Consider the following 23,652-nt stretch of genomic DNA (forward strand, 5'->3'; position numbering starts at 1 on the left):
AGAGGCTGTCTCCATCCACATGCTGACACGGAGCACTCCTTTCTTTCCTTCCATTGGGATGCTCATCTCCCACACAGCCTGTTGGAAGAAAATTACAGGGGGAAGAGAGCTACACTTCTGGGGCACCTCACTGATGGGAGTGGGGCTCAATTACCAACCATCAAGGCAAGGAGACTTACACCTGAAGGGAGCAAACCACACAGGTCAAGATCCTGAGTTTGTAGAAAGGTTTCAGAACAGGTTGAGAAACATTCACAGTTAAAAAGCAGAAACAACTATTTGCATTCTTTTTTGAACTGTTTATTTATAATCATTTAAAAAGCACAAGTTTACAAGCAAGTCATTCTCAGACCCAGGAGAGCAGCTGCAGAGGTGCCACAGGACACAGAGCTCTGCTATCTGCAGCAAGGCAGCACCCCCAGCCCAGAGCTGGGTCAGACCCAGGAGAGAGCCTCAGGCAGCCACTTCAGCCAGGACACATGGCCAGGAGGATCAAGCACAAGGTTACCAAGTGTAAGAGGATCAGGACACGGAGATCTTCTGCCAGAGTGCAGCAAAGTGCTGTGTGCGGGCATCACACCATAAGTACATAAGTGCTACATCCATAAAACAGCAGTGATGATACACAGATATTCTTTACAGTTCCAGAGCACCCCTCTCCCCTCTGGGACTTGCACTGCCTTCAACTTGAAGGAAATCCAGTTTTATCTCCTCAGGTGAGTGCCAGAAAGGGATCCAGCTCCCAGGACCTCCCCCTGGACAGTGTATGAAGAGGGCCATCTCACCAGGGGCTGCTCTCTGGGAATCCCCTCCCAGCCCATGGCCACCCAACCAAACCAGTGGATTCCAAAACCAGGACCAAAGAGCTGATCTGACAGACAGACAAGTGCCAGGTGGTTTCTTCACAGGACAGGCATTGTGCATCAAACAGGAGAAGCTACCATAAGCTTGTGAGGGACACAGAGGAGTTAAAAGCCATGGGGAGCAGTGGCACCCATTGCTTGAGCTGCTTCCTAGCTTCCAGCTGACTCCCTGGAGCTGCAGAGCATGTTTATTGTGTGACCAACTACATCAACGTCTCAGTTTCTTTTTCTTCTTCCTGTTCCGGTCCTCACTGCTGTCATCTGCTTCACTGGCACTGGGGGTCAGAGCCCTCTGGATGACATTTTTCTCCACTGTGTACTCCTGCTCTCCTACCTTGGGGTCCGCTTTGACTAAGAACTCCCCTTTCCGGTAGGTGATGGAGACATTGGTCCGTGGGTAGGTGCCGTAAACCCTCCGGAGATCATCCTTCACAAATTCTGGGAGGTCTTTCCTTGGTCCAAACACCTTTGCAAGCTTCCCCCACTGAAGCTCCCCTCTCATGGTGAAGCCATCTGGCCATGTGTCTCGATAGTGGTCTGACCTGTGGTAGGCAGCATAGGGATTGTAGTTTGCATAGGGATTATACAGTGGGACAGGGACCACAGGGGCTAAATGCCAGGTATAGTATGGATGGAAGTAAGGGTTGGAAGCACTGTACAAGTGGTGGTACTCCACCTGACTGCCCACATAGTCAGGGTAGCTGCTTCTGTCTATCACAAAGGTCATGGGGCGGCTGTAGAAGTTGTGCATGTAGATGGGAGGGAACATCGTGGAGCTGCTTGGGTCTTCCGCTCTCGCAGGGCGCAGTGGTAGGTAGGTGTGGGGAGGAGATGGGATCATGGCTGGACAGTAGTCCCGCGGTACAAAGCTGGGCTGGTACATGGTACAGGAGCTGGGGCTTTACTCGAGGAATACTTGGCCAGAGCAGTTGCTGAGTTTCAACAGCTGTGAGGACAGGAGTGGAAAAGAAAAACTTTACATTGTTACATGCTCCCAAACCAAGCTGAACAGGGGGGTGCACCTTGCACTGTATGCAAACCAACAGATTAATCAAAGGATCTCCCCATTCGTGCAGGTTATCACACAAACAGGTAGGTCTGTGTCCACGTCCACAACTCCTCTGGCAAGTCCTCATGTAGAGGCTTTTCACTTTGGTCTCACTGGCTACCATTCATGTTCAAGGGTGCATTTACCCTGAGGAACTCCGGCCCACAGCTCAATTTGTCCCAACCCTGCCCTCAGAGGACCAGATCACCCTCCAGGGTACTGAGCAATGTCCTCCCATGACTCATTCTCTCCCCCAAGAGCAGGAAGGGAATGCACACATACAACATGCTTAGGGTTTGTGTTTGTTTTAAACAGCTTGCTGCCAGACAGGGAGAGACCATGCACATAGCAACAAGTTTTTTTTCCCCACTGCTCAGAACCTTCACCCTTAACTACAGAGCGGCCACATGCCAGCAACTCTCACCTGAGGCAAGAGGGTAAATGAAACTTATCCCTCTGTTCAGTGCTTTCCTCCAGTCCAGCAGGAGGTTTGACAGCCCCCAGGAAATTGCTAGAAGCAATGCTGGGTGCTACACTTTTCCTTTTTAAACCAGCACAAGGTGTTCCTGTCCCCTGAAGCCCACAGTCTGCACTAGCTGAAGCCTGCTTTTGCCTCAGGGCAGAACCAAAGCCCAGCCCCTGAACAGCAAAGCAGTCCTGGACCAGGCTCTGCCCCTTTCACACAGCTGCAACCCAGGAGCCAGAGCTCACCACAACTGCCAAACTCCCCAAAAAGGAACACAGGAAAAGAAGTCTACAGTACTTTGTCATAGCCCTTTAAAAATAAAGGCTCAAGCTGCTTCAATACAATAACGCCTGTATCTGCCTTGACTGAGGTTTACCCAGCACAGTAGATGTCTGGGAAGAGGAGAGCAGGCACCAGGCTCCTGGGCCTCCTGCACCAAAGCAGCCTGAGCACTATGAGATGGTGCTGGCAACAGGCAGGACAGCTGACAAAAAGAAGCAAACTGAAGAGATAACAGGAAGAACAAGATGGGACTGAGAGCAGATGAGAAAGCTCCAGCGCAGCAATCACATGCCCAACCACAGACTTGAGGACATATCCCTGGAAGCAGATCACCCTGAGCAGGGTGCTGACAGCTGACATAACCCAAAGAGTGCTCCAGCCCCAGGGGAACCTGCAAAGCTGCCTGGGCAAGTTGCAGGGGCTGTCAATAGCTCTGCTCCACAGCAGCCCAGTGCTGTCCTGTTCCTGCTCCAGCCTGTCTGCAGCCTCACACCCTCAGGGGCTGAAAATGTGGCTCATCTCACCATTGCATCAGTGTGTATTGCTCACATTGACCCTCATGCTGCTTCAGTTTCCAGAGGCTGGCTTAGAAAACACAGCTGGACCGAAGTCGTGCTATACCCTATAGAGCTGAGTGAGAATACAACAGATCAAGTGCACTCAGAACCAGTGCCAGCCTGCCCAAAATTCTCCCACACTCATAAGGAAGTTGAGCAAGTAAGACTTCAGGGAAGGCTAGACCACCTGTAGCCAGAAGGCACCAAAAGCCAGGTGCTGAAAACTAAAATATGAATTTAAGTAGCACTCTCTGGAAGAGGGGTCCAGCCCCAGCCATCCCTTCTCTTCCTCTTCACCTGTTTCTACTTCCATTGTTGTGAAAGCATTAAGTGTGGGAAGGAAGCACCCAACAGCATGCACCTCTCTCCTCTGCTCTTCAGGAGCAGTGGTGGGAGAAAGGAAAGGCAACAAGGCTGACCTGTCTCTTCAGGCTGCTACCTGTTCCCTTCCTTCACTTTTGTGTCAAGCTCTGCAGAACCTCAGTAGAACCCTCAGGCCTGTTCCCTGGGGTTTGGAGGTCCTAAGCATGAAAGGGCAAGCTGGGCTCAGCTCTCTACTCCTGAGCCAGGAGCAGCCAGCAGCGCTCACCAGCTTCCTGCTAGCGCAGGGGAGGTGTGGAGGGGCTGGCACTGCTGTGCCCAGGAGCTGCAGTCACCTGCAGGAAGCAACAAGGAACAAACCAGTAAGAAAGGTACCAGTAAGAAAGGTACCAGCAAGAAACAAGGTTCTTCCCCCTTCGAGCCCTTCCAGCTCTTCTGACCTTGCTAGAAGAGGCTTCAGCCCCACTTAGCTGGAGCTGAATGAGAAGGTTCCCAAGAAGGTTGCAGCCAGATGAACACAACCACTCTCTGGGTTTGGAGAGAGCGCCCTACTTCCAACTCTTCCTGGCTTTGCCAGAGATGACTCCAGCAACTCCTGGTGCAGCTCAAGGAGCCCAACACAACACCACAGCTTCCAAAATACTTGGTCTGCCGAGCAAAGCTTGCTTCAGTGCCAGCTGACCCAGGCAGAGCCGCAACGGGGAAATTGCAAAACATTCGCAGTACAGAGCCACAGAATGCTTGGTAGCTCAAGTGCAGAGAAAACTGTTTCACTGCTCTGTTACACAGTTACTTGCTACAGGTGATGAATCAACCACTAATAACACTGAACGGCCCTACCGGCCTGCGGCATTTCTGTGTTTGTAGCAGCAGCAGTTATCTCCTAGCACTAGAGAAGTGTATGGCTTTGCTGGACACTCCCCACAGCAGAATTTCACTGTTACCAAAGCTCGCTTGAATTCAGGGAGCTGCTGGGCTTCTTGATTCTGGGATACAAGAAAACACAACTGTGCGAGTTGTAGAAACCCGAGGAACATAGTCAAACCCATGCCGGACTGCACGGCCTCTGAGAGAAGTGAGCCTGACAGCAGCACTGACCAACATAGAGGCTGTGCCACTGTACCACCACAGGAGCATCTGTAGCATGTCTGCAGGTTGCTTTCACCAAGGCAGATCAGGAGATTCCCTTCAGCTGCTTTTTGTCCTCAGTTGTTCCAGCACCCCAACTTTCAGACCTTTCTGGCTTTCTTCCTGCCTTGATCTCCTCTCCACCTCACCAATAAATAAATAAATAAAAAATCCACAGATCTGTCACCACTTCTGAGGCACCCCCCAAAGGTACAGGGACGAGCACAGTAAGAGCAACATTTTCCCCTAACCAAGAGGATGAAGAAGTCATAAGTTATTTCCAGTTAATCTCTATATTTTTGAGCAGACTCTGCAAAATCCTTGCCATCTGGCAAAGTCACAAAAGCCTTGCTTGGAAAAAAAAAAAAAGTGAGAAAACTTAAAGGAAGCTTCAGTGTCTGTGGAAAAGAGACATTACCATCAAACCTACTCATTCATTTCAAATAGACAATTGAAGGTTGCCTACGTGCTCCCAGCCAACAGAGCCATGCATGTTAGCATGCACCAGGACCTGAGCGCGGTGCACATCAATGCACACAGGTGCAGCAGGCACTTTGCTTTCAGACTGGGCACAGCTCCAGGCAGCAGGGGCAGAGCAATCCCCATCTCCCCAGCACCCCAGGATGGGCAGCTCTGCCCTGTCCCTACAAAAGACCCACTTTGCCCAAGTGTCAAGATCAATTTAGCATCCCAGCATGCTTGGTTTTTTCCACTCGAGGGTGATCATAGCAGCTTGTTCCTGCCCAGAGGAACAGTGCACCCAGCACGTGGGCTCAGATTTGCACTCCAAAGCTCTGGTGACAGTCTCACATGCTTATCCTGGTAGCTAGAAATAGCTTGTGAGAAAGGATTAAAGCAATGAGTCGTCTTATTTTTCCCTTGTCATTTCCTTCTCCCGCCTGCCAGAAAAGATCACTCTCTCTGGTCAAGGTCTCAGAAGAAAATCTTACTCCAGGATAGGCCTCTTGGGTGCTTCTTAGTCAGAGGGAGAGGAGAGGAAGCAGCACAGAGCCCATGCAGCACAATACAACACTTGGCTCCTCCATCAGCAGGACCAGTTGGCAGGACAGGGCACTTGGATATCTTCCCAGAGGGAATGCTCTCACTCAGCCAGACGTGCCTGGCAGCAACACAGGAATTCCAGTAAAGCACAACAGCTTGGTACAGAGCAGGCAAGCTGGCTCTTCTGGGTCTTAATTTTTAACTAGGAGCACAAATTCCCACGCTTTCTTCATCCTGCAAGCACTTTCATATTTTGCCCCTTTTCCCAAGAGGAAAAAAAACAGCATCACAGGTTTCTGCTACACTCTCCAAGACAACAGTAAACCCACATGGTTCCAGCAAAGCCCTCCAAGGGGCAGTAAATACTTTCCCAAGAGGTTCCCACATCATCCCTGAGGCATCACGAAGATGTACTTCTGGAAGAGATGAACTCTTGTAGCATCTTAAAAGGAATTTGGTGCAGCAGGGGAGGCAGGCACCCCAGCTGATGCAGCGCAGCAGCTGAAACCAAGCAGGCAACTCAGGAGGAGCTTGCTGCTTCAAGCTTGTGCCCTGGATATCACTGTGGGCGTGCAGAAATATGCACAACACATTTCCTATAAAGCCACAGTGCATGTAGCAGCAATCAGCCTCCAGGCAGCTGTTACACAGTGCCCCTCCACACCAATTACTGTAAGATATTTCTGGACGGAAACTTGGTGGGGCAGGAGAACACAGCCTTCACTTCTCAGAAGAGGGGTGAGGCTGTTTGACACACTCCCCTGTAGTATCTGGCAGCGGTGTGGGAAGGAAGAGAATTGATACTGAAAGCGGTCTGAGAACAGCCACCAGGCATAAAAGGGCTTTGCAGAGACACACAGGTACTTGGAATGAAAGCCTAACATTTCCCCCAAAGAGCAGTAGATCTACAGAGTGGAAAAGGTTTGAAAGATTAGATGTGACATTATTACTAGAATCAGGAGAAACCCACCAATTCAGGCAGTTTTGCACGTTTGTTCTGAGGACCTGATCAGGATATTTTACTGGAATCTGGGTTCAAGGAGTGCTGCAGGAGGTGGGTATTGCTGCAGCCCCTCCTTATCTCATTTTCCAAGCTGGAAGGCAGCAGACACCTTCACCTTGTCTGCAGGACAGGCAACAAGGCAGAAGATTCCTCTGAGTTCTGACCAGAAAGAGGGCTGCACCACAAAGAGGGCTTCAGCTGGTGCTGGCAGCCATGGCAATAGCAGTGAAGATGTTGGTCATCCCTTGCAAAGACCTTCTGAAGAGGAAGCAGATCTGTTTCAGCTGTTCAGAGCAGCATTCCAAGAAACGCTGAAATCTAGTATAGATCTGGCATCTGGAGTCTGTGCAAAGCCCAGGCTCCATATGAGATCAAAGCATCAGGAAAAGTCCTCGTCATTGCACAGCAAGCCTCTTCTTGACTTTGATGATACAAGAGCCACTCCCTTGCATACCTCTGCCCTTGCTAGCAGTCAAAAGGCAGCTGACTGCAGGCTAAGGGAGGTTTGGAGCAGCCACCTCCTTCCTCCTCCTCTTGCTGCAGCTGCTGGATAACACAGTGTCAGAACAGCTGTACTGCCAGCACTAGAAGAAGCAAGCCACACTTCAGGGTTGCATCAGCAGAGCTCCCAGTCAGCCCTTCTTACAACCAGAGCAGTCCTAAACACTACTGCTATTCATCCCTCCACATAGATTCTGGGGTAGCTTTCCCAGTGCTGGCCACACACACACACACCAACTCACTTCTCCCCCTTCTTCTGCACAGCTCCTTTCCCCATGGCTTGGTTTCTGAGTGGCTATAAGTCCCACCAGCAGCTTCACCTTCCCTGTAGGCACCTTTGGCATCAAAGCCATTTTCCTCAGCTGAGTTCAGGTCTCTTCACATCTCAGGATCCCAGCCTGCCTTACTAGAAGCCACCAGTTTCTTACCCAAACCCTCTCCCAGAGGCAGCCCTGTTTCTAAAAGCTGCTTTCCAGCACTGCTTTCTTTAATCTGCACTACATTGCATTCTTGGTCCCAGGGGTCCCCTCCACGTTAAAGAGCAGCTGGCACACAGCACACCATCCTCCTCCTCCTCCTCCCAAAGTTCATTGCATAAAGTTTGTTTGCTGCCCATCTCCTTCATCCGCACACCTCTTCAGATAGAAGGTCTCAACATCAGTTAGTTCAATCTTCCAAGCTGAGAGATCCTGGATGAGCCCCTTGCTGTCCCTTCTACAGGTAGCTCTCCTCATTTAGATTACAGTGCCAATAAACTGATCCAATGGACTTTTACGGATTGCTCACTCCAATAAGTCAGTTGAAGAATCAATAACCTCATCAACACACTACCAGTAACTCTTTGTTATTTGTATCGTTCTGTGCACAACTAAAGGCTTTATCAGAAGCTTTAACAAACCACATACTACAGACACTGAATTAGAGGTGCATCTCCCTTCCCTCCCACCATCACTCCTTTGCTCTGCCCTCCCACACCAAATCTCGTTGACTGGGGCCTGACTGAGTCCAACAGGCTGTTCAAGGAGCTGGGCCATTTCTGCATCCCAGCAGGTTTGGGTCCTCAGGCTCTTCCACCATTCATAGGTGTCTGCATTCCTGCATTTAGCCAATCCTACCTTCCTTAGTTCTTTCATCTAATTTAAGATCCAGTTTCTCTCATTTCAGTACTCACATTTTTGCCCTGCTCATGCCTCCGCTCCTCCAGAAGATCTCCTCCCAAACAATCAATCCACCCCTAAGCACTCCTTCCCCATTGGTCTCAGTGTTGCTACATCCATAACCAAGCCTACTCCTCCTGATACCGTTACCTAGGCAATCTCAGCCTTATATGGCATTACTGATATGGTCTGGTTGGCCTTTCAAGGTTCTGCCCTCTAAGAGTTTCTTCAGACTCCCCTGTAATTATCCAACCACAGCTGTTGACTTCACATACACCAAAACAAATCTTTCAGCTTCAGCCTTGGCTCCCTTTCCTAGCTCCAGTTACTTACAGAACCTCTTTATTGTACGTAAACAGTTTGCATAGCAGAGCAATGTGCTTTAAACACTTTTCTTTGTACTTTTGCACCATCCTGCTCTCTCAGCTGTTTGATTACAAGATTTTACCCTATAAGTCTTCTTAGGGGAGCCTTCTGGCTTGCTGCAAAGGCCTAAGTCTGTTTCTCCAGAGTGACTACATGCTCACAGTAGGTCTCCTCTGCTGCTGCATTCTAGCAACCAACCTCAACAAGCCACTTGCACTTGAGCTATGTGTGTACTGACTGCACTTGGTATTGCGTTCCCTGCTTCCTACGTAGGAGTTGCACTGTTGAGACAGAAGGAAAGAGAAACTCACGGTAATGGACCCTCCATAGCATCAGTGCCCAGACAGGGAGAGAAACTGATTATCTCTGGAATTTGGAGTTGTACAACATGTCATTCTTTTAGCTCATAAAACAAGTTTCTCTTACAGAAAGATGTTTTCAGACACCCATGATATGTTTCTAGCTTAACTTCAAGCTTCTGAGATAAAGTTGCTGTGGGAATACTGCTGTTATTGCACCCTTAGGGCAAACAGCTACAGCTTCTGCTGACCTTGGGTTCTACAGAATATACATACACCTTTTCTAACTTCCTGTTGTAAGCCTTTGGACAACCAGAACATAGTTTACAAGTAGCGCTACTGATTTTTTTTTTTTTTTAATGGAAGAGAAAATGCAGCCCTGTTTCCAAGAATACAAACATTCAGAGAGATCTATGTCATTTTCCTTAATTGAAGGGCTCATATCCTATCGCTACAATAACTTAAAGTAGCATCTTCCACAACCAGGAGGTACTCAGAAAGTTACAGGCTGGAGCAGTACCATAAATCAACACCCCCAAGCTAGCTGTACCACTGCACATGGACTTGCTTCTGTTAGAGAGCAGAGGGCACGCAGAAGTGAAAGGGAAATGAAACCCAAACAAAGCTCCAACTTGCTCACTTGCATGCTCATAGCAGCAGTATTGTTTTGCCACAACAACATAGTTAAGTCTTTAGTATACAGATAAGTGCAGAAATGAGATTCTGAGCGTACTCACTCCCTCAGGAAAAAAAAAACAGCCAAGATGGTGCCTTTGCTTGAATCAAGAGCCAGGAAGAGCAGGATAACCTGACCTGGGGAAGGCAGCTTCCCTCCTGCAGCCTCCTCTTAGCAGCACACTCTGTGACACACCAGGTAGAGGACTCAGGCACAGCACCACACCTTGCTGAAGCATGCAGCCGTAGCCAGGGCTGCAGCACCTACCCTCCTCCCACACTGCGTGCCCAGGTGAAAAACAAAAGCACCAGGCTGCTAAAGCTAACAGGAGGCACACAGCTTTAAGGGAAGACCCCTATAGGTAGAAAATGGAGAGCCAGGGCTCAGCTCACGTTTGTACCTCTGCTGTCCTGCGGGCCAATCCCGAGCACCTGTGCTGCCTTCACGGGCTGCAGCTGGGCTGAACGCCTCCACGCCCCTCCCTTAGTTACAAGAACCGCAACTAACTGCCAGCTTCCACGAGTTTATAAAAGCCGTGCGGTTAGGAAGCTGCTGGTACAAGAGCAGCAGGAAGGAACAGGGTGCAGTGGTGCTTCTGAAAACGCAGATACTGGGGTCCTGTCTCTGTTTTGTAGAAAACAGTGCTGGATCAGAGCAAGGGCTGCAAGGAGAGGCCAAGGCAATGTTACACCTCCGGCTCCAGAGAAAGTGCTCAAAGTTGATCTGGAATTGTAGAAGACAATTGCAGACTCTTTTTCTCTTACGCTCTGGCCAACGCAATGTAACACGAACGTTGGAAGGAGTTCCTATGCAGCTGATGACGAAGGCCATAGGAAGGACGCACTCAGGCCAGAGCTCGCCGTTTCCATGGCGACTGGAGGCCAGGCACGCCGCGTTCCGAGCAGCCATAGAGCAAACAGCGTGCCTGGCTAGAAGGGCCCTACGGAGCCCGTCCCACTGAGGAAGCCACCTCCGGGGAGGGGCTAACGCAAATGCAGCAGCGAGGCGGTCATTTCCCCCTCCCCTTCCTCGAGCTGCCCTCGAACAAGATGGCGGTGGCTTCGTTCGCCAGGGCGCAAGATGGCGTCGGGGTGGGGTCGGGGAGCTGCTGGGTGCGCATGCGTGCATGTGCGGTTCGGTGGGGCGACGCCGGTACCGAACGCAGGTAGGCGGGAGTGGGGGGTGGCTGTGGGGTGGGGAGCGGTGCCGTGCAGCGCCGTGCAGCCCCTGGCTTGGCCCCGGCCCGGTGCGTGCTCGTTTGCACTGGAGCTGGGGGTTCTCGCATCTCGTTTCTTGGCCTGTGCTTTGCAACGCGGCCGGGCCTCGCTCGGCCCCTCCGGGAGCTGCGGGGGAGATGAGCTGTGGCCGGGGTCACCGTCCGGAAAAGGGTTGGTGTGGCACCGAGGGATGTGGTTATAGCGCCCGCGGGGGGGGTGGGCTGATAGTTGGACTGGATGTTCTTAGTGGTCTTTCCAACCTTAATGATTCTACAGTTCTCTGCTTGAACACGGTGCTGCTGAAACTACCAGCTGGTTTGAGATGTTAATTATCTAATTACTGTCTGCAGGGTCGTTCTGTTTACGTGCATGAACTCAGAAGGAGGGATGGAAGCATCTGATGGAGGCACACGATTGCCTGTAACGAGAAGGGTGTTGTCCAAACTGTGTGTGATGTTATCTGTCATTGTTGAATTGGTAAATAGTGCTGGGAAACACCCCCACGGGGCTCATCAGAGTGGTGAGTTTCCTTGTCAGGCCCAGGAGGTGGTGAATTTGTGGGGGCTTCATTGCTTTACCCTTTGATACCAGGCTGTTAGGAGTCTGTTGTTGGTTGGTTCTACATATCACAGTATTTTGTGCCCCATGGAGACCCACTTTTAGCAAGTGGATTATCTGAGGAAACAGATTATTAAAATTCTAGAAGTGCCGCTGACAAACTGGTCTTGCAGATAGACCCACCTGTAACAGGGGACCTGAGGTCAGTGCTCACCAAAAGAACTTGCCACTGGCTGGTCATCCTGTCCAGGTGAAGAAGTCCATAACTGTGCTGCTTCTGGATGAAGGTGTCACCCTTCATCCTGGGGGCCTGGAAGGAGTTAATGTACCTGATGCTGTGCTGTACCAGGGCAGGGAGCAGCAGCTCCTTCATCATTCTGGTTCCAGCCTGGCTTCTTTGGGAATGGGCTGGACCACCACCACCAGCAGCAACCCTGGCATGTCTGACCTTAAGGAATATCTAGAAATAGCCTCCCTGGAGTTGCTTATCCCATCCGAGGGTCTTTTGTGTTGTGGGTGTGGAAAGACAGAGCTGGTCTTAGCTAGTAAGCCTCCCAAACTCCAGAATATGCAGCAGAGGCACTGTAGTGACTGCTGGAGCAAGGACAGGCTTATTGAGATATTTACTATATTCCTGTATTGCTCACATAGTGGAGAATGCACTGGAAAGTCTTGCTGTTGCTGTGGTCAGGTCTGCAGATGGCTACTTCAGTGTACAGGAATTGTCTGGCCCTGCTTCAAGGACTGGACTGGGCCAAGATGCCCATGCATGGTTCTGCTGCCAACTCAGTACAAGTGGCTTCAGGTGTGGCATGTGTGGCTCCAGTGCTGGAGTTGGTCTGTTCCAAGTCCAGGGGTTGCTGAGTTGTGGTGGGGCACAATGGCTTGTGAACCCAGCTGTGAACTGACTAGGAAGCTAAAACAGATGTAACAGCCCCAAACTGCAGTGTGTTTCCAGCTGCCCTTTGTCAGCACGCTCAAACAAATGCTTTCCTGGTAGATGGTGTTCAAACATCCTCCTCAAAAAAGATAAGATCTGCAGACGTCACTGGCAGGAGCAATGCCAGATGTCAGATGCGGAGGTGGAAACGTTCTGAACTAAAGGCTGGTTGCTTTCTAATTTATGAGCTTGTTCCTTTATGGCTGTGCATTATTACTCCCTCTTGCAACTCCTTTCCCCCTTACTTCTTAAAGCCTAATTCTGAAAAGTTCTGAAATTCTCCATGACTAATGCTCCGTTATGAAAATACCACTGTGGCAAGCTTAAATAACACAGTGCTTTGGATGTAGGGACAAAATCTGCTTTTTTATGGCTACTATAATTTGTTTCTTTTCATCTGCATGTTTTCAGATGAGGGAGTTTAAAAAAAAAAAAAAAAGCTTTAATAACTATCTCAACAAAGTGAAATGACTTACGCATGTCAGCTGGCTGCGGGGGTTGCACATCTGTGGGGGAGTTACCAGGGAAAAGGATGAGAGGAAGTGGAATGTAACCTTTTTTAAACAGCACTGCATGGTACCGATGAGAAAACAAGGTGTCTCTGGAAACTTGAGCAGCTGTGGTGCGTGCAGCTTGTGCTCAGTGAAGTGCCATTCAGATGGGATGTGTGTGGAGTGCAGTGCAAGTACTGAGCCTGGCTTTGCTTTCATACAGGATTTGAGTAGCAAAGTCGAGTCCATGTTAGTGTGCAGGTAATGGCTGTGCCATCAGAGCTGGCCGTGCTGGATCTGATGTACCGCTCACTGTTAGTAGCACTTGAGGCTTTTAGCAGGTTTGTCATATCCTTTAGCCCTGCCTCTGTCCCAGCAACAAAGCAGCTAATCACTTCTGTAAGTGTGGAAGTAGGAGAGAGAGAGAACTTTTCAGGGCTGAGCAGTGAGGAGCTCAGGCTCAGCTCGGGGCGTTCGTTTCCCTGTAGTTCTGGTGTGACTGCAGAGCAGCTCCCTGCTGTTACTTTGTGAGTCTCCTGGGTGTGCACGAGGTGTGCTGGGGCACCACGAGCATGTACAGTTCTCACATGAAGGTTGCTAGAGGGGATTTCCCTGACTATTTCCTTCCATGTGTTGCGTACAGCTGTTTTCCAAGAATTTGTCTAATCCTTTCAACTTGCCACCCACCCCTGCAACCTCACTTGACAGCACATCTCAGACATTTGGTACCTGCCAGTATTTCCAGGTACTCAAAACTGATTTCCTGCTAATTACTTTATCCTGGCACAGATCTGTTCCACTTTCCCTCTACCCACTCTGCTTGGGACTCTGTGTCCTTCTGAGCTTTTTGACCCTGCTTTGATGGCTCCCAGCTGTTTAGTCTTTCCTCCACCAGCGGCTGCTGCATCACTTCAGTTGCCCTCTTTTGCTCTCCTCTCTGCAGTAACCTCATAGCTGGCTTAGAAATGCATACAGTGCTAGAGATCTGGGCACACTGAGTTTTCATACAGTCCAAAATGATGTTATGTGCCTTGTGCTCAATCCTGTTGTTGCAGGTGCCCAGTACTTGCTGGCATGACGTGCCCTTGAGCCAGTCCCCTGCAGAAAGTTTGTGGTGAGAGGCACAGGGCTTACGGGTGGGTCTGCTGCCCCAGCTCTGTTCTTCTTAACCTTTATCTTTATCCATCACAAATTCTTGATTCCTTTTCAATTCATGACCATATGGAATGCAACTTCCTTTTGATGCTTGTCAGCATGTCTGTCTTTAATTACACCTATAACTGTTCATTGTCTGGCTGAAGTCCCTCTGGAGCAGCGTCATCCTTTTATCTGGCTGTGGGTTTTGGTGTGGTGGGATGTGGTGTGATGGCTTAGTCCCATGAGAGCTCTGCAGTTGGATCTAATTGAGGTCTGTCACTTTAGCAGGGTTGATGTGCCATTTCAATCTAGTGATGTAATTGATTGGAACAAATGCTGTGCCTGCTCCTGCTGGGCTAATTACGAGGAATTCCTTGGACCGAGCAGACAGATATCTTTTGTTTTTATAATCTTGCCTAGAAGTGGTCAGACTCATGGCTTCTGGGAAATGCTTGAATGGAACTGGAGTTTCATCAGTTTTCATACCCAGCTGTTCTTCCCTTGATCTGCTGTTTCTGCATGGGCTTGCTGTGGCTGATGTTGCAAGCCCAGAGGATTGACTTGGTGCGTCATTTCCTGTTCCAGACACGCTGCGTTGTGAAACAGTTCTGTGATGTGTCTGAACAGGGTGCTTGGCTCTGGAGGGCTGCACTGGCAGTTGCAAGGGTCATCAGCTCCTTTATTTTGCTTCTGGCAGCATTGAGGTAGCGACCCTGTTGTCACCTGTCATGTGAATGGAGCTTTTTGGGATGGCCCAGGCTGAGTAGCTGACTGACTCTGATTTAAGAGCCCTTCACTTCTCACCAGATACTAAATGCATCCATCCAAAGAGGTGTCCTATGTTTTGCCTTAGGTCTGTAGCAGCTGGAGTGTGAGAGGGGGCTCAGTCTGAAGAGCATGGGCCTCTGTCATAGGAAGATGTCCTGCTGTGGGGATGGGCTTCCTAGCCATGAGCTGTGGCTGGTGCTGGCTGAGCAGTCCTTCCCTCCCTTCCCCTCCTGCCTCAGCCTTTTGTGAGCATACAGTGGCTTCTTCCAGGACGTGACTACTGTTTCCACTTGCTTTGCTTCCATACATATTGCTGCCTAGCTGAAGCATCTCTATTTCAGCTTCAACATTCAGGGTGTCCCAAGATGTGCTGGACAGCTGCTACTTGACTTTGGGTAGCCCTTGTTGCATGATGGCACTGTCTCTGCAGTGTGCCATCAAATTCTGATCGTGTCTCTTCGTACCACAAAGCAGCAATGCTACTTGCCATAAACACCTCCTGTCTGAGTGAGTCCAGGTGCAGTCAGCTGTGACTGCCTGGGGATAGCAGCATGCATGTGTGCGATTACATCAGAGCTGTTGTCACTTTTATTTGGCTGAAAATTTACACGGTACCTAAAAACGTCAGTGGCCAGGTCTGTTTTCTGAAGGCTGCTTTGTTTGTGCCACGTAGCTTGATTGTTCCTGCAACCTTGCCTTTAAAGAGATGGAAGGAACTAATCAGCTGACAAAGAACATTAAAGTATAAAGGACAGGGCAGGGACAGTGTGCTCACAAAGAGACAGCTGCACCCTGAGCCTGGCCTCAGCTTAATGGGACAGCTTTAGTGCAGCAGACAGCTTCCAGCCTCATAAATCCCATCCAATCCACTTTTGAACAACTCCTCAAAGCAACACTAATTCTGATCTGTGCCGGCAAAGATTTATCAATTAATTTCATTCAACTAAGTTCATTTAATAAATTGAATCTGTATTGCTTATTTCTTTTTTTCTCTTTTACAGGAGCAACGATGGATTGGCCCCAGCAAAGATGTAGCAGGTGTTGTGAGAAGACATGCCATCTGAAATGGAGGTGATCCATGGAGTTGGATGCTGACCCCATCGTCATGGGGTTGCGGCTGCTGGCTTGTCTCTTCCATCTGCCCACTGCAGTGATCTATGGGTCCTGTTCGCTGTTTGTTTCCATTTTGCACAATGTATTTCTCCTTTACTACGTGGATACCTTTGTCTCTGTTTACAAGATTGATAAACTGTCCTTTTGGATAGGAGAGGTTAGTCTTTTGCATGGATTCCTACTCTTGTAATGCTCTCTGAAGCTCAGACTGGTTCTTGTTGTGTGCAGGGCGTTTGTTGTGATAGTTGCATTCTTCTTTGAAAAGGAAACAAGGGAGTCCTCTGAGTGCTAATCTGGGCTTTGCAGTTTTTCCTGCTTACATAAACAGAAAACAAGCTGGGGACTTTGTTCCTATGGGAACATTGGAGTGTTTTACTGGTGTGAAAAACCACTGGGTTTGCTCTGATAGTGGCTGTTGTCACAGGGGAATTAAACAGTGGTGATGGTGCAGAGGAGGTGCACAAGAGGTTCCTGTGCTCTGTTCACTGTGCAAACTCAGCACTGCTCAATTCACTAACAGAAGTGCATCTCTCCAGGAGCTGTCTTGTGCTTTGTTTCACTGTTCTGTTTCTTTCCTAGACGGTGTTTCTGATCTGGAACAGCCTCAATGACCCTCTGTTTGGCTGGCTGAGTGACAGGGTGTTCCTTAGTACACAGCAGTAAGTTATGTTCTAAATAAAAAAAAATAAGCTTGGTGGTGGGAAAGGATAATTATTTCCACCTGGGGTGCCTCAAAGTTGTTCTCAAATTCTTTGCATTATGGACCTGTTGGCCATTAGCATTTCTCATGTGCTTACTTCAAGCCTTTAATGACAATCATGGTGTGGCTTCCTGCATCTCGTGACAGTGGTTTAAGTGTTCGTTGAAATAACGCAGCACCACCTGAATTATCAGGGAGCTCCTTACTCTCTAGAGGAGGGAAAAAAAAAACAGATATTTCCTTCATGCTTCCTACACCCATACTTTTTGTGAATTCACAGACTAGCTGGGAAGTTATCTGATGTGGGTACTTGTTCAATAAGCAAAAGCTGTGTTGATGTCTGGGCATCATAAGCAACTTTCTTAGAGAGAAAGGATGCATGATTGTGCTCGGTTTTGTTCAAGAGTCTAAAGCTTTTTGTCTTCTGTTACAGGCCAGGAGCAGAGATTTCCTCCCCAGAAGTAGTTTTGAAGAGGCTCAGGGCACTAAGCCACAATGGCCCCCTCTTTGCCATCTCTTTTCTGGCTTTCTGGGTTGCCTGGGCTCATCCTGGTTTGCAGTTCCTTCTCTGCCTTTGCATGTATGACAGCTTTCTCACCATGGTTGACCTCCATCACAATGCCTTGCTTGCAGACTTGGCTGTTTCAGCAAAAGACAGGACTAGCCTCAACTTCTACTGCTCCTTCTTCAGTGCCATAGGCTCGCTCTCTGTCTTCATGTCATATGCAGTATGGAACAAGGAAGACTTCTTTTCCTTTCGCATATTCTGCATCGTGCTGGCTGCCTTCTCCATCGTTGGCTTTACCTTGTCCACACAGCTGCTCCGCCTGCGATTTGAGACTGATGGGAAGGCAAAAGGGGACCAGGAATCAACCTTAAAAGAGTACGTGTCATCAATTCTCCAGCAGGTGATGAAGGCTTAACTTATGTCTTTAGAGTCCTGTTATGTACTGCAGCAAACTGTAGGAAGATCCAGGGCAAGGCAGACCATTATTAATTATCTGTGGTTCTTGTCTGTTGCTACAGTTTTCAGAATCACCTCTGGCTGAGGTCACTTTGGCTTCTAAGGCCCTCTGAAAACAGGACAAAACTATCTTGTGGCACCACCGGCCCAAACTGGAGGCAGAGCCCTGACCTGCTGTGTGGTCTATCCAGTGTTTGGAACATGAAATGAGTTAATATCTAGAGCACCCACTGAGGCCTGTGAGTGGCAATATGTCAGAAGCAGCTTATCATTAAAGTATTCATGCTTGAGCATGAGACCACTTCAATGCCCATTTCCTGTGGAGTAGGACAAGCAGATACCTCTTACCTTCTTGCTCACTTTGCCTGCCCGGTTATATTGCTGAAACCAGCTGCATCATGACTTAGTTCAGCTCCTTTGCTTTTCTTTGGGCTGCCTCACTTGTAGCTTATAACAAGAGACTAGCACTGTGTTCTGCTAACACAGCAGATCCTGATGAGATCTGCCAGGTGAGCTAACTGCAGGGATCTGGAGTAGGAGTGTAGTGGCTGATGCACAAATGCTTTTGTCAACAGAAATTGTAGGATTTAATGTTATTTGGAAGATCTCCAGAGTGTTGTCCTCACATTGTTGTGGACTCTGCTGTTTTGGTCCAAGGAGGGGGAAGGTTTGAATGAGAGCTGAGGAGGGACAGCTCTGCAGCTCCACAAAGGCTTTTTTATGCTTGTGGTAAAGGATTCGCAGCTGTGAATTTCAGTGTTTTGTTGTTTTTTTTTTTTTTTACTTCCTCTCATCTTTCTCACTGTAGGCTATACATTGAGAAACCCTCTGTTCCCCAGGAGAAGAGGATCACCCTGGCAGAGTATCTCCAGCAGCTCTCTCGGCATCGCAACTTCCTCTGGTTTGTCTGCATGAATCTAATCCAGGTAGGTGCCGCAGTGACGTGCTGGGATTCGGAGGATGAAGGCTGGTTATGGCTGTTGGGTGATTCAAATGCACGCCAGCTTCCCAGGAAGGACAGGGAGTTTCTGATGTCTGCTTGCTTTCAGAGCCTCCTGCCCTTGCACAGTGTAATCCATCAGCTACCTGGTAGCCATTATCTCTACTTGTTCAGGAACTGTCCTCAGGTCACATTTGTGTGGTGCTCCCTCCTCTGCAGTGCAGGCTCAGTTACAGGGGACTGGTTGAGCTCTGCACAGCCCATCTGGGATGCAGAAACACCAGGCCCGGCTTGTGATGGGAAGAGTTCAGACTACAGTTGGCTGGCTTGGCTTTCCCGAGGCTCATGTCGGTGTTCTCACTACATCCAGCTGGATCTACCTCCCATCTGGCTTTTGCAATTTCTATTTTTCATTCTCTTCATCGATTACTACCAAATGCTGTCAGCCTGCCCAGCTTTCCTGAGCTTAATGAGCTGAACTCAGAGCTCCATCTCCCCATGGGTAATCGGTTCCCCTCAGGCAAGCTCTTAATGCTGGTTTGCATCTTTGTGTTTGGGCCTTGTAGCCTTCTTATGGTCTCTCTCTTGGCTGCTGCTCCGACTTGCTGTGCCGCTGCCTCCTCCTCCAGCAAGGTGGCCACTGTCGTCGCCTCCTTGCTGTTCCTTGCCCCAGCAGTGCTGTGTACTGCATGTGTGCTCTGTGAGCTTGCTAGTGAGGAATGCTTCAGCAGCTGGGATGTGGTATTGACCCCAGGCAGCCCTGTGGTCTCAAAGCCTACCATGCCATAACCTCCATAGCCAAGCTCTTGCTCTGCTGAAGTACTTGGGGCCCATCTTGCGTGATACTTTGGCATAAGGCTCATCTCTTGAGAGTCTAGGAGGCTGTTAGCTTTTTTTGTTCAATCTTACTACTGTTGCTGCTTATCAGTTTGTTTGTGCACTGCTTTCACAGGTTTTTCATTGCCACTTTAACAGCAACTTCTTCCCCCTGTTCCTGGAGCACCTGCTGTCAGACCAGATCTCTGTATCTACTGGATCCTTCCTCCTTGGTGAGTCTCAGAAGGGACTGGAGGGAACAGCTGAGTTAGGGTCTGGCCTGAGTCTGGATTGTCTCTTTGTAAAATTCAGCTGGGGAGAAGCGTGCTCACAAACAGGTATTTGGGCTGTAAGATTCACACATGCATGCACCTCATAAGCTTCCTTGGCACTTTTGAGTCTTCTTTCCTGGGCACAATAAAACTAATGTGGAGTCTTTTTCTAGTGGTGGAGAACGTGAAGTGCTGGATCCTGCCTGGACTCTGCAACTCCACATAGATTTTGTTCTCAGTACGACATGTCTGCCAGATACAGCTCAAAGATGAGCAGGGAGCACAGCTCCTAATTTAGTGCCTCTCTGTGGCATATGGAGTGCATCCAGGCTGCCTCAGGTCTGTGGCAGACATCCTGTAGGGCTATTGTCACCCTGGGAAGTTTTTGTGTGGGCCAGTTCTGGTCACACTGTCCAAGTCTCACTGTTGCTCCAAGACAGAATCCCAGCCCGTGTATGACACTGGGCAAAAACTCTTGCTTGAGTTTGGTGAAGAAAGCCTCCCTCTGTAGGAAGTGTATGTGCTGTGCCACAAAAACAATTGAATGCATCTGCTACCAGCACCCCTGTGTGTGTGTGTGTGTAGGGGGGGTTGGTGATGGTGGTTAGGTATTCTGCATCACCTGTCCTCCCATGTTGGCAAGCTTTGTCCTCTCTTGGTATGGGTCCTGGGGGGATAGTGGATACTAAAATTCTCTCAAGGTTCTGTGCTGCTGTCTCTATTCAGGTGTTTCCTACATTGCCCCCCATCTCAACAACCTCTACTTCCTGTCCCTCTGCCGCCGCTGGGGTGTTTATGCTGTAGTCCGAGGACTTTTCTTCCTGAAGCTGGCTCTCAGTGTTGTCATGCTCCTGGCAGGACCTGATCAGGTGTATCTGCTCTGCATCTTCATAGCAAGGTATGCACACAGCACTTGCTTCCCTTGCTCTCTGGCAGCTGGGAAGGGAAGTGATTTGTCCCCATTTCCCAGAGGGAAGAGTAACCAGGGTCACCGTGGCTTCCAGCTCTGGTGTCTCCCTCTAGCAGCTCCCAGCTCAGGATTAGTCAGTGCTGAATCTGCTGGCTGTGCAGGCAGCAGTGAGGGAGGCAGCAATGTTCGGGCTCTGCCGTGTGAGAGGACAAAGACTTGGCAGGGCTGGTGGCTGCCTGGTAGCAGCCCATGCCAGCTGCTGAGCTGAGCTCCTGTTTTTTTTTCTGCAGCCTGCATGGAGTGATTGCCCTCAGGATGTGCTGCAGCTGCCTCTTAGTCCCAGCCCAGTGTCTCATCCCCAGGCCTCTCTGTATGGCAGGTCCAAGGCATCACTAGAAGGCACACAAGGCTGTTATTGCTAGAAGCATTCCTCTCCAGTAACCAGGATTTCTGAAAGTGTTATTTTAAGTGTTAGGGAACCTTTCTAATCTCTCTCTCCACTTTCTCTGATCTCCTACTTACTCCTCTAACTTCTTGGTGCCTCTATTCAGTGCTTTGCCTGTTGTCCTGCAGCAACCGGGTGTTCACAGAAGGGACCTGTAAGTTACTCAACCTGGTGGTGACTGACTTGGTGGATGAGGATCTTGTACTGAACCGCAGAAAGCAGGCAGCTTCAGCGCTGCTTTTTGGGATGGTTGCTCTGGTCACCAAGCCAGGACAGACCTTCGCCCCCCTGATAGGCACCTGGCTGCTCTCTGTGTACACAGGTAAGTGCCCTTGAGAAAGCATTGCGGTAGGAGAGGGCAGACTTGTGAGCTCAACGCCCTCCGCGGTGTTTTGGGTGGATGCAGAGCTCTCTCACTTACGAGGCTGGGACTGGTCTCTGCATCTCCAAGCCCAGTCACTGGGAGAGAGGAGCATTCCCAGTGTCCCATCTCAACAGACTGTTCTTCTACACCAGGCCATGACATCTTCCAGCGTAACCCCTTGAGCAACGTGGTGAGCGCCCAGCCGAAGCTGGAATCCCATACAGTCTTGGAGCCAACTCTCCGCCAGGGCTGCTTTTATCTCCTCGTCTTTGTTCCCATCACATGTGCACTGCTGCAGCTCTTCAGTTGGTCTCAGTTCAGCTTGCATGGGAAGCGTCTGCAGATGGTAAAGGCTCAGCGCCAAGGCCGAGCACCAGAAATCAAAATGATCTAGGGGTGTTTGTGCTCCTGGCGGTGCTTCTGGTTCCAGGCTGGTGTGGGACTGCTGGCAAAGTGAAGGGATTGCTGGCTGGGAAAGCCCCCATGTTTACAATTTAACTGTGATGTGCTGTGATGCTGATGTTCACTCATCCCAGGAGGTGGCCACAGGGAAAGCAGAGGAGTGTTGAGCATGTACTGGGCTTGGGATAGGTCACTTGGCTACAGCAGTGAGAGCATTCCTGCCTTGCTGGTCCTAGAAAGCAGAATTCTAGGGCAGGTCTGCAGCACGTGCTAGAGAGGGTTGCATCCCTGGTGTGATATTCTAACCTGGGCATACCTCTGACCCACAGCCCCTCAGGCAGAGCAGAAAGGGGGGAGCAACTGGAAGCCTTTCCTGTAGAGCCCTGTAGTTTTTGGGAATGGAGGGAGAGGTTCTTCAGGGACCAGGTAACAAAGGAGGATTAACTTCAGAAGAAGAGGTGATATGGGAAGACCCTGAAGGCCTTTCTCAGTAGCGGGAAAGACCTCTCACATTCAATGCCATGGTTCTTTGACCAAATCTGCTCTTAGGCTTGTTTCTGGGACAATATCTTGCACAGAACACAAGGCTCCCTCCTATGAGGCCTTGCACAGGGAGGTGCTGGGCTCAGAACCTGGATGTCTCATGGCATCTTGTTGCTGGTGTTCATCCTTTCCCTCCCTAGCCCCTTGCAGTGAGCACTATTACAGCAGTGCTTCCCATGTTAGCTGGTAGGTTCAGATCAGGGAAGGAGCCTGTAACACAGCGGACAAAACGCTTCCCCTCCCAAGGCTGACACTGCTGCCTGCGTGAAGCAGCTCAGTGCCTTCCCTTCTTGCAGGTGGAGATTAAGCCTGGAGACAGCAGGTCATGCTTTTGTGCCTTCTATTCCATTGAGAAGCCTGTTAGACATAACACAGAGCAGTCACAGGGTTGAGATTTTACCTGTCAGGGAGAGAGACATCTTCTGTGCTTCAAAAAGCCCTGGTGATAAATTTTTCTGGTTGCTGAGTGATGGAGCCAAGGAGAGGGGAAAGTTTGGACTCCTCTGTCTGGGAGCAGATGGGGCAGATGGTTACCCAGAGATCTCAAAATGAGGGAGTGTCTCCTCAGTCTTAGGGTTGCTGTGGGCAGGCAGAAGCGATGTGCTGAAGTAGGATGGGTAAGCACTGCCCCATGCTTCCTGCAGGAGGTGGAGCTTGGCTCACATTACTGCTGTTATCCATTCTGTCACCTCCCAGGCCTTCTGTACCAGGTTCCCTCTGCAGACGCAGCCCACAGTTCTGCTATCTTGCCTCAGGACATGGCTGCCTCCCATCTTGGACCAAGACATTTCTCTTGTGAGACTCCTGTTGGTCTTACTGGTTCAATCATAAGTTATTTGTGTAGATTTTAACAAAGTTTGAGAATGATTATTCATTTCATAAATTAAATACGATTTTTTTTCTGTATTGCTGTGGTCTCATTTGAATTGGCAGCCACCCCATCTGGCCTGGTGTGGGCACAGCTAACCACACAAGGCCCCAGGTGCAGTGTCCCTTGGTGGGGTGGGAGGGAAGTAGGAGCAATGGAGTTATTTCAGGATGCTGCTTGACCCATTTGCAGCTGGTAGACAGTCAGGAATGTGCTATCTAATAGTGGCAGTGTAAGTCTTAAGACAGCAATGCACGGCAGTTTTACTCTGGCCTTTGCCAGTCTGTGGCTGAGAACCAGGTCTAATATGCTCCTGCTCAGTGACTTTCTAGCAGGTGGATCTGACATTTCTGGGTTCATGCAGTGGTAGAGGGGTGCAATCTATAGTGCATGGGAAAAAATGAGATTAATCAAAGGAGTGGAGGGTGAAGTAGTCATCCCTTTCCAGTGAGACTGGGTGCTGGGGCTAAATCAGTTACTGCCTTTGGAGGAAGGTAAGTCACTTGTCCCTGCTGCTCTTGAAGACCCTGGGTGA

At 49.6% G+C, this 23,652-nt stretch overlaps 2 protein-coding genes across 10 annotated transcripts; one reads left to right on the forward strand and one right to left on the reverse strand.

Moving 5' to 3' along the window:
- Positions 1 to 301: 301 nt before the first annotated feature.
- Positions 302 to 10,183, reverse strand: CUNH10orf95 (chromosome unknown C10orf95 homolog). 4 transcript variants are annotated; one of them, XM_042863927.1, is made up of 2 exons: positions 10,070 to 10,183; positions 302 to 1,809 (listed from the first exon to the last, which is right to left on the reverse strand). In XM_042863927.1, the coding sequence occupies exon 2, from the start codon at positions 1,744 to 1,746 to the stop codon at positions 1,072 to 1,074; it is 675 nt and encodes a 224-aa protein (XP_042719861.1). In that variant the 5' UTR covers positions 1,747 to 1,809; positions 10,070 to 10,183; the 3' UTR covers positions 302 to 1,071. The 4 variants fall into 4 exon arrangements, with proteins under 4 accessions (XP_042719861.1, XP_042719859.1, XP_042719858.1 ...); XM_042863925.1 differs by lacking the exon at positions 10,070 to 10,183 and adding an exon at positions 9,807 to 10,019; XM_042863924.1 differs by lacking the exon at positions 10,070 to 10,183 and adding an exon at positions 8,343 to 8,399.
- A 548-nt stretch (positions 10,184 to 10,731) lies between these two features.
- Positions 10,732 to 23,155, forward strand: MFSD13A (major facilitator superfamily domain containing 13A). 6 transcript variants are annotated; one of them, XM_042863920.1, is made up of 9 exons: positions 10,732 to 10,834; positions 15,782 to 15,851; positions 16,473 to 16,552; positions 17,027 to 17,476; positions 18,366 to 18,483; positions 19,450 to 19,546; positions 20,312 to 20,483; positions 21,069 to 21,262; positions 21,457 to 23,155. In XM_042863920.1, exons 2-9 carry the CDS (start codon positions 15,834 to 15,836, stop codon positions 21,696 to 21,698), a joined length of 1,371 nt encoding a protein of 456 aa, XP_042719854.1. In that variant the 5' UTR covers positions 10,732 to 10,834; positions 15,782 to 15,833; the 3' UTR covers positions 21,699 to 23,155. The 6 variants fall into 6 exon arrangements, with proteins under 6 accessions (XP_042719854.1, XP_042719853.1, XP_042719851.1 ...); XM_042863919.1 differs by having other exon boundaries at positions 10,788 to 10,834; positions 15,782 to 16,050; positions 17,027 to 17,501; positions 18,397 to 18,483; XM_042863917.1 differs by having other exon boundaries at positions 10,788 to 10,834; positions 15,782 to 16,050.
- Positions 23,156 to 23,652: the final 497 nt, after the last annotated feature.

The sequence above is a fragment of the Lagopus leucura genome, unplaced genomic scaffold (genome assembly GCF_019238085.1).
Source record: "Lagopus leucura isolate 7727_CA_CO unplaced genomic scaffold, USGS_WTPT01 Super-Scaffold_741, whole genome shotgun sequence".
NCBI lineage: Eukaryota > Metazoa > Chordata > Aves > Galliformes > Phasianidae > Lagopus > Lagopus leucura.

Bases quoted from the DNA above. Each gene is read 5' to 3' on its own strand.
- CUNH10orf95 (XM_042863927.1), bottom strand. From the start codon at position 1,746: ATGTACCAGCCCAGCTTTGTACCGCGGGACTACTGTCCAGCCATGATC.
- MFSD13A (XM_042863917.1), top strand. From the start codon at position 15,859: ATGGAGTTGGATGCTGACCCCATCGTCATGGGGTTGCGGCTGCTGGCT. The intron at 16,051-16,472 runs GTTAGTCTTTTG...TTTCTTTCCTAG, and splicing joins TGTCCTTTTGGATAGGAGAG to ACGGTGTTTCTGATCTGGAA. The intron at 16,553-17,026 runs GTAAGTTATGTT...CTTCTGTTACAG, and splicing joins GTGTTCCTTAGTACACAGCA to GCCAGGAGCAGAGATTTCCT.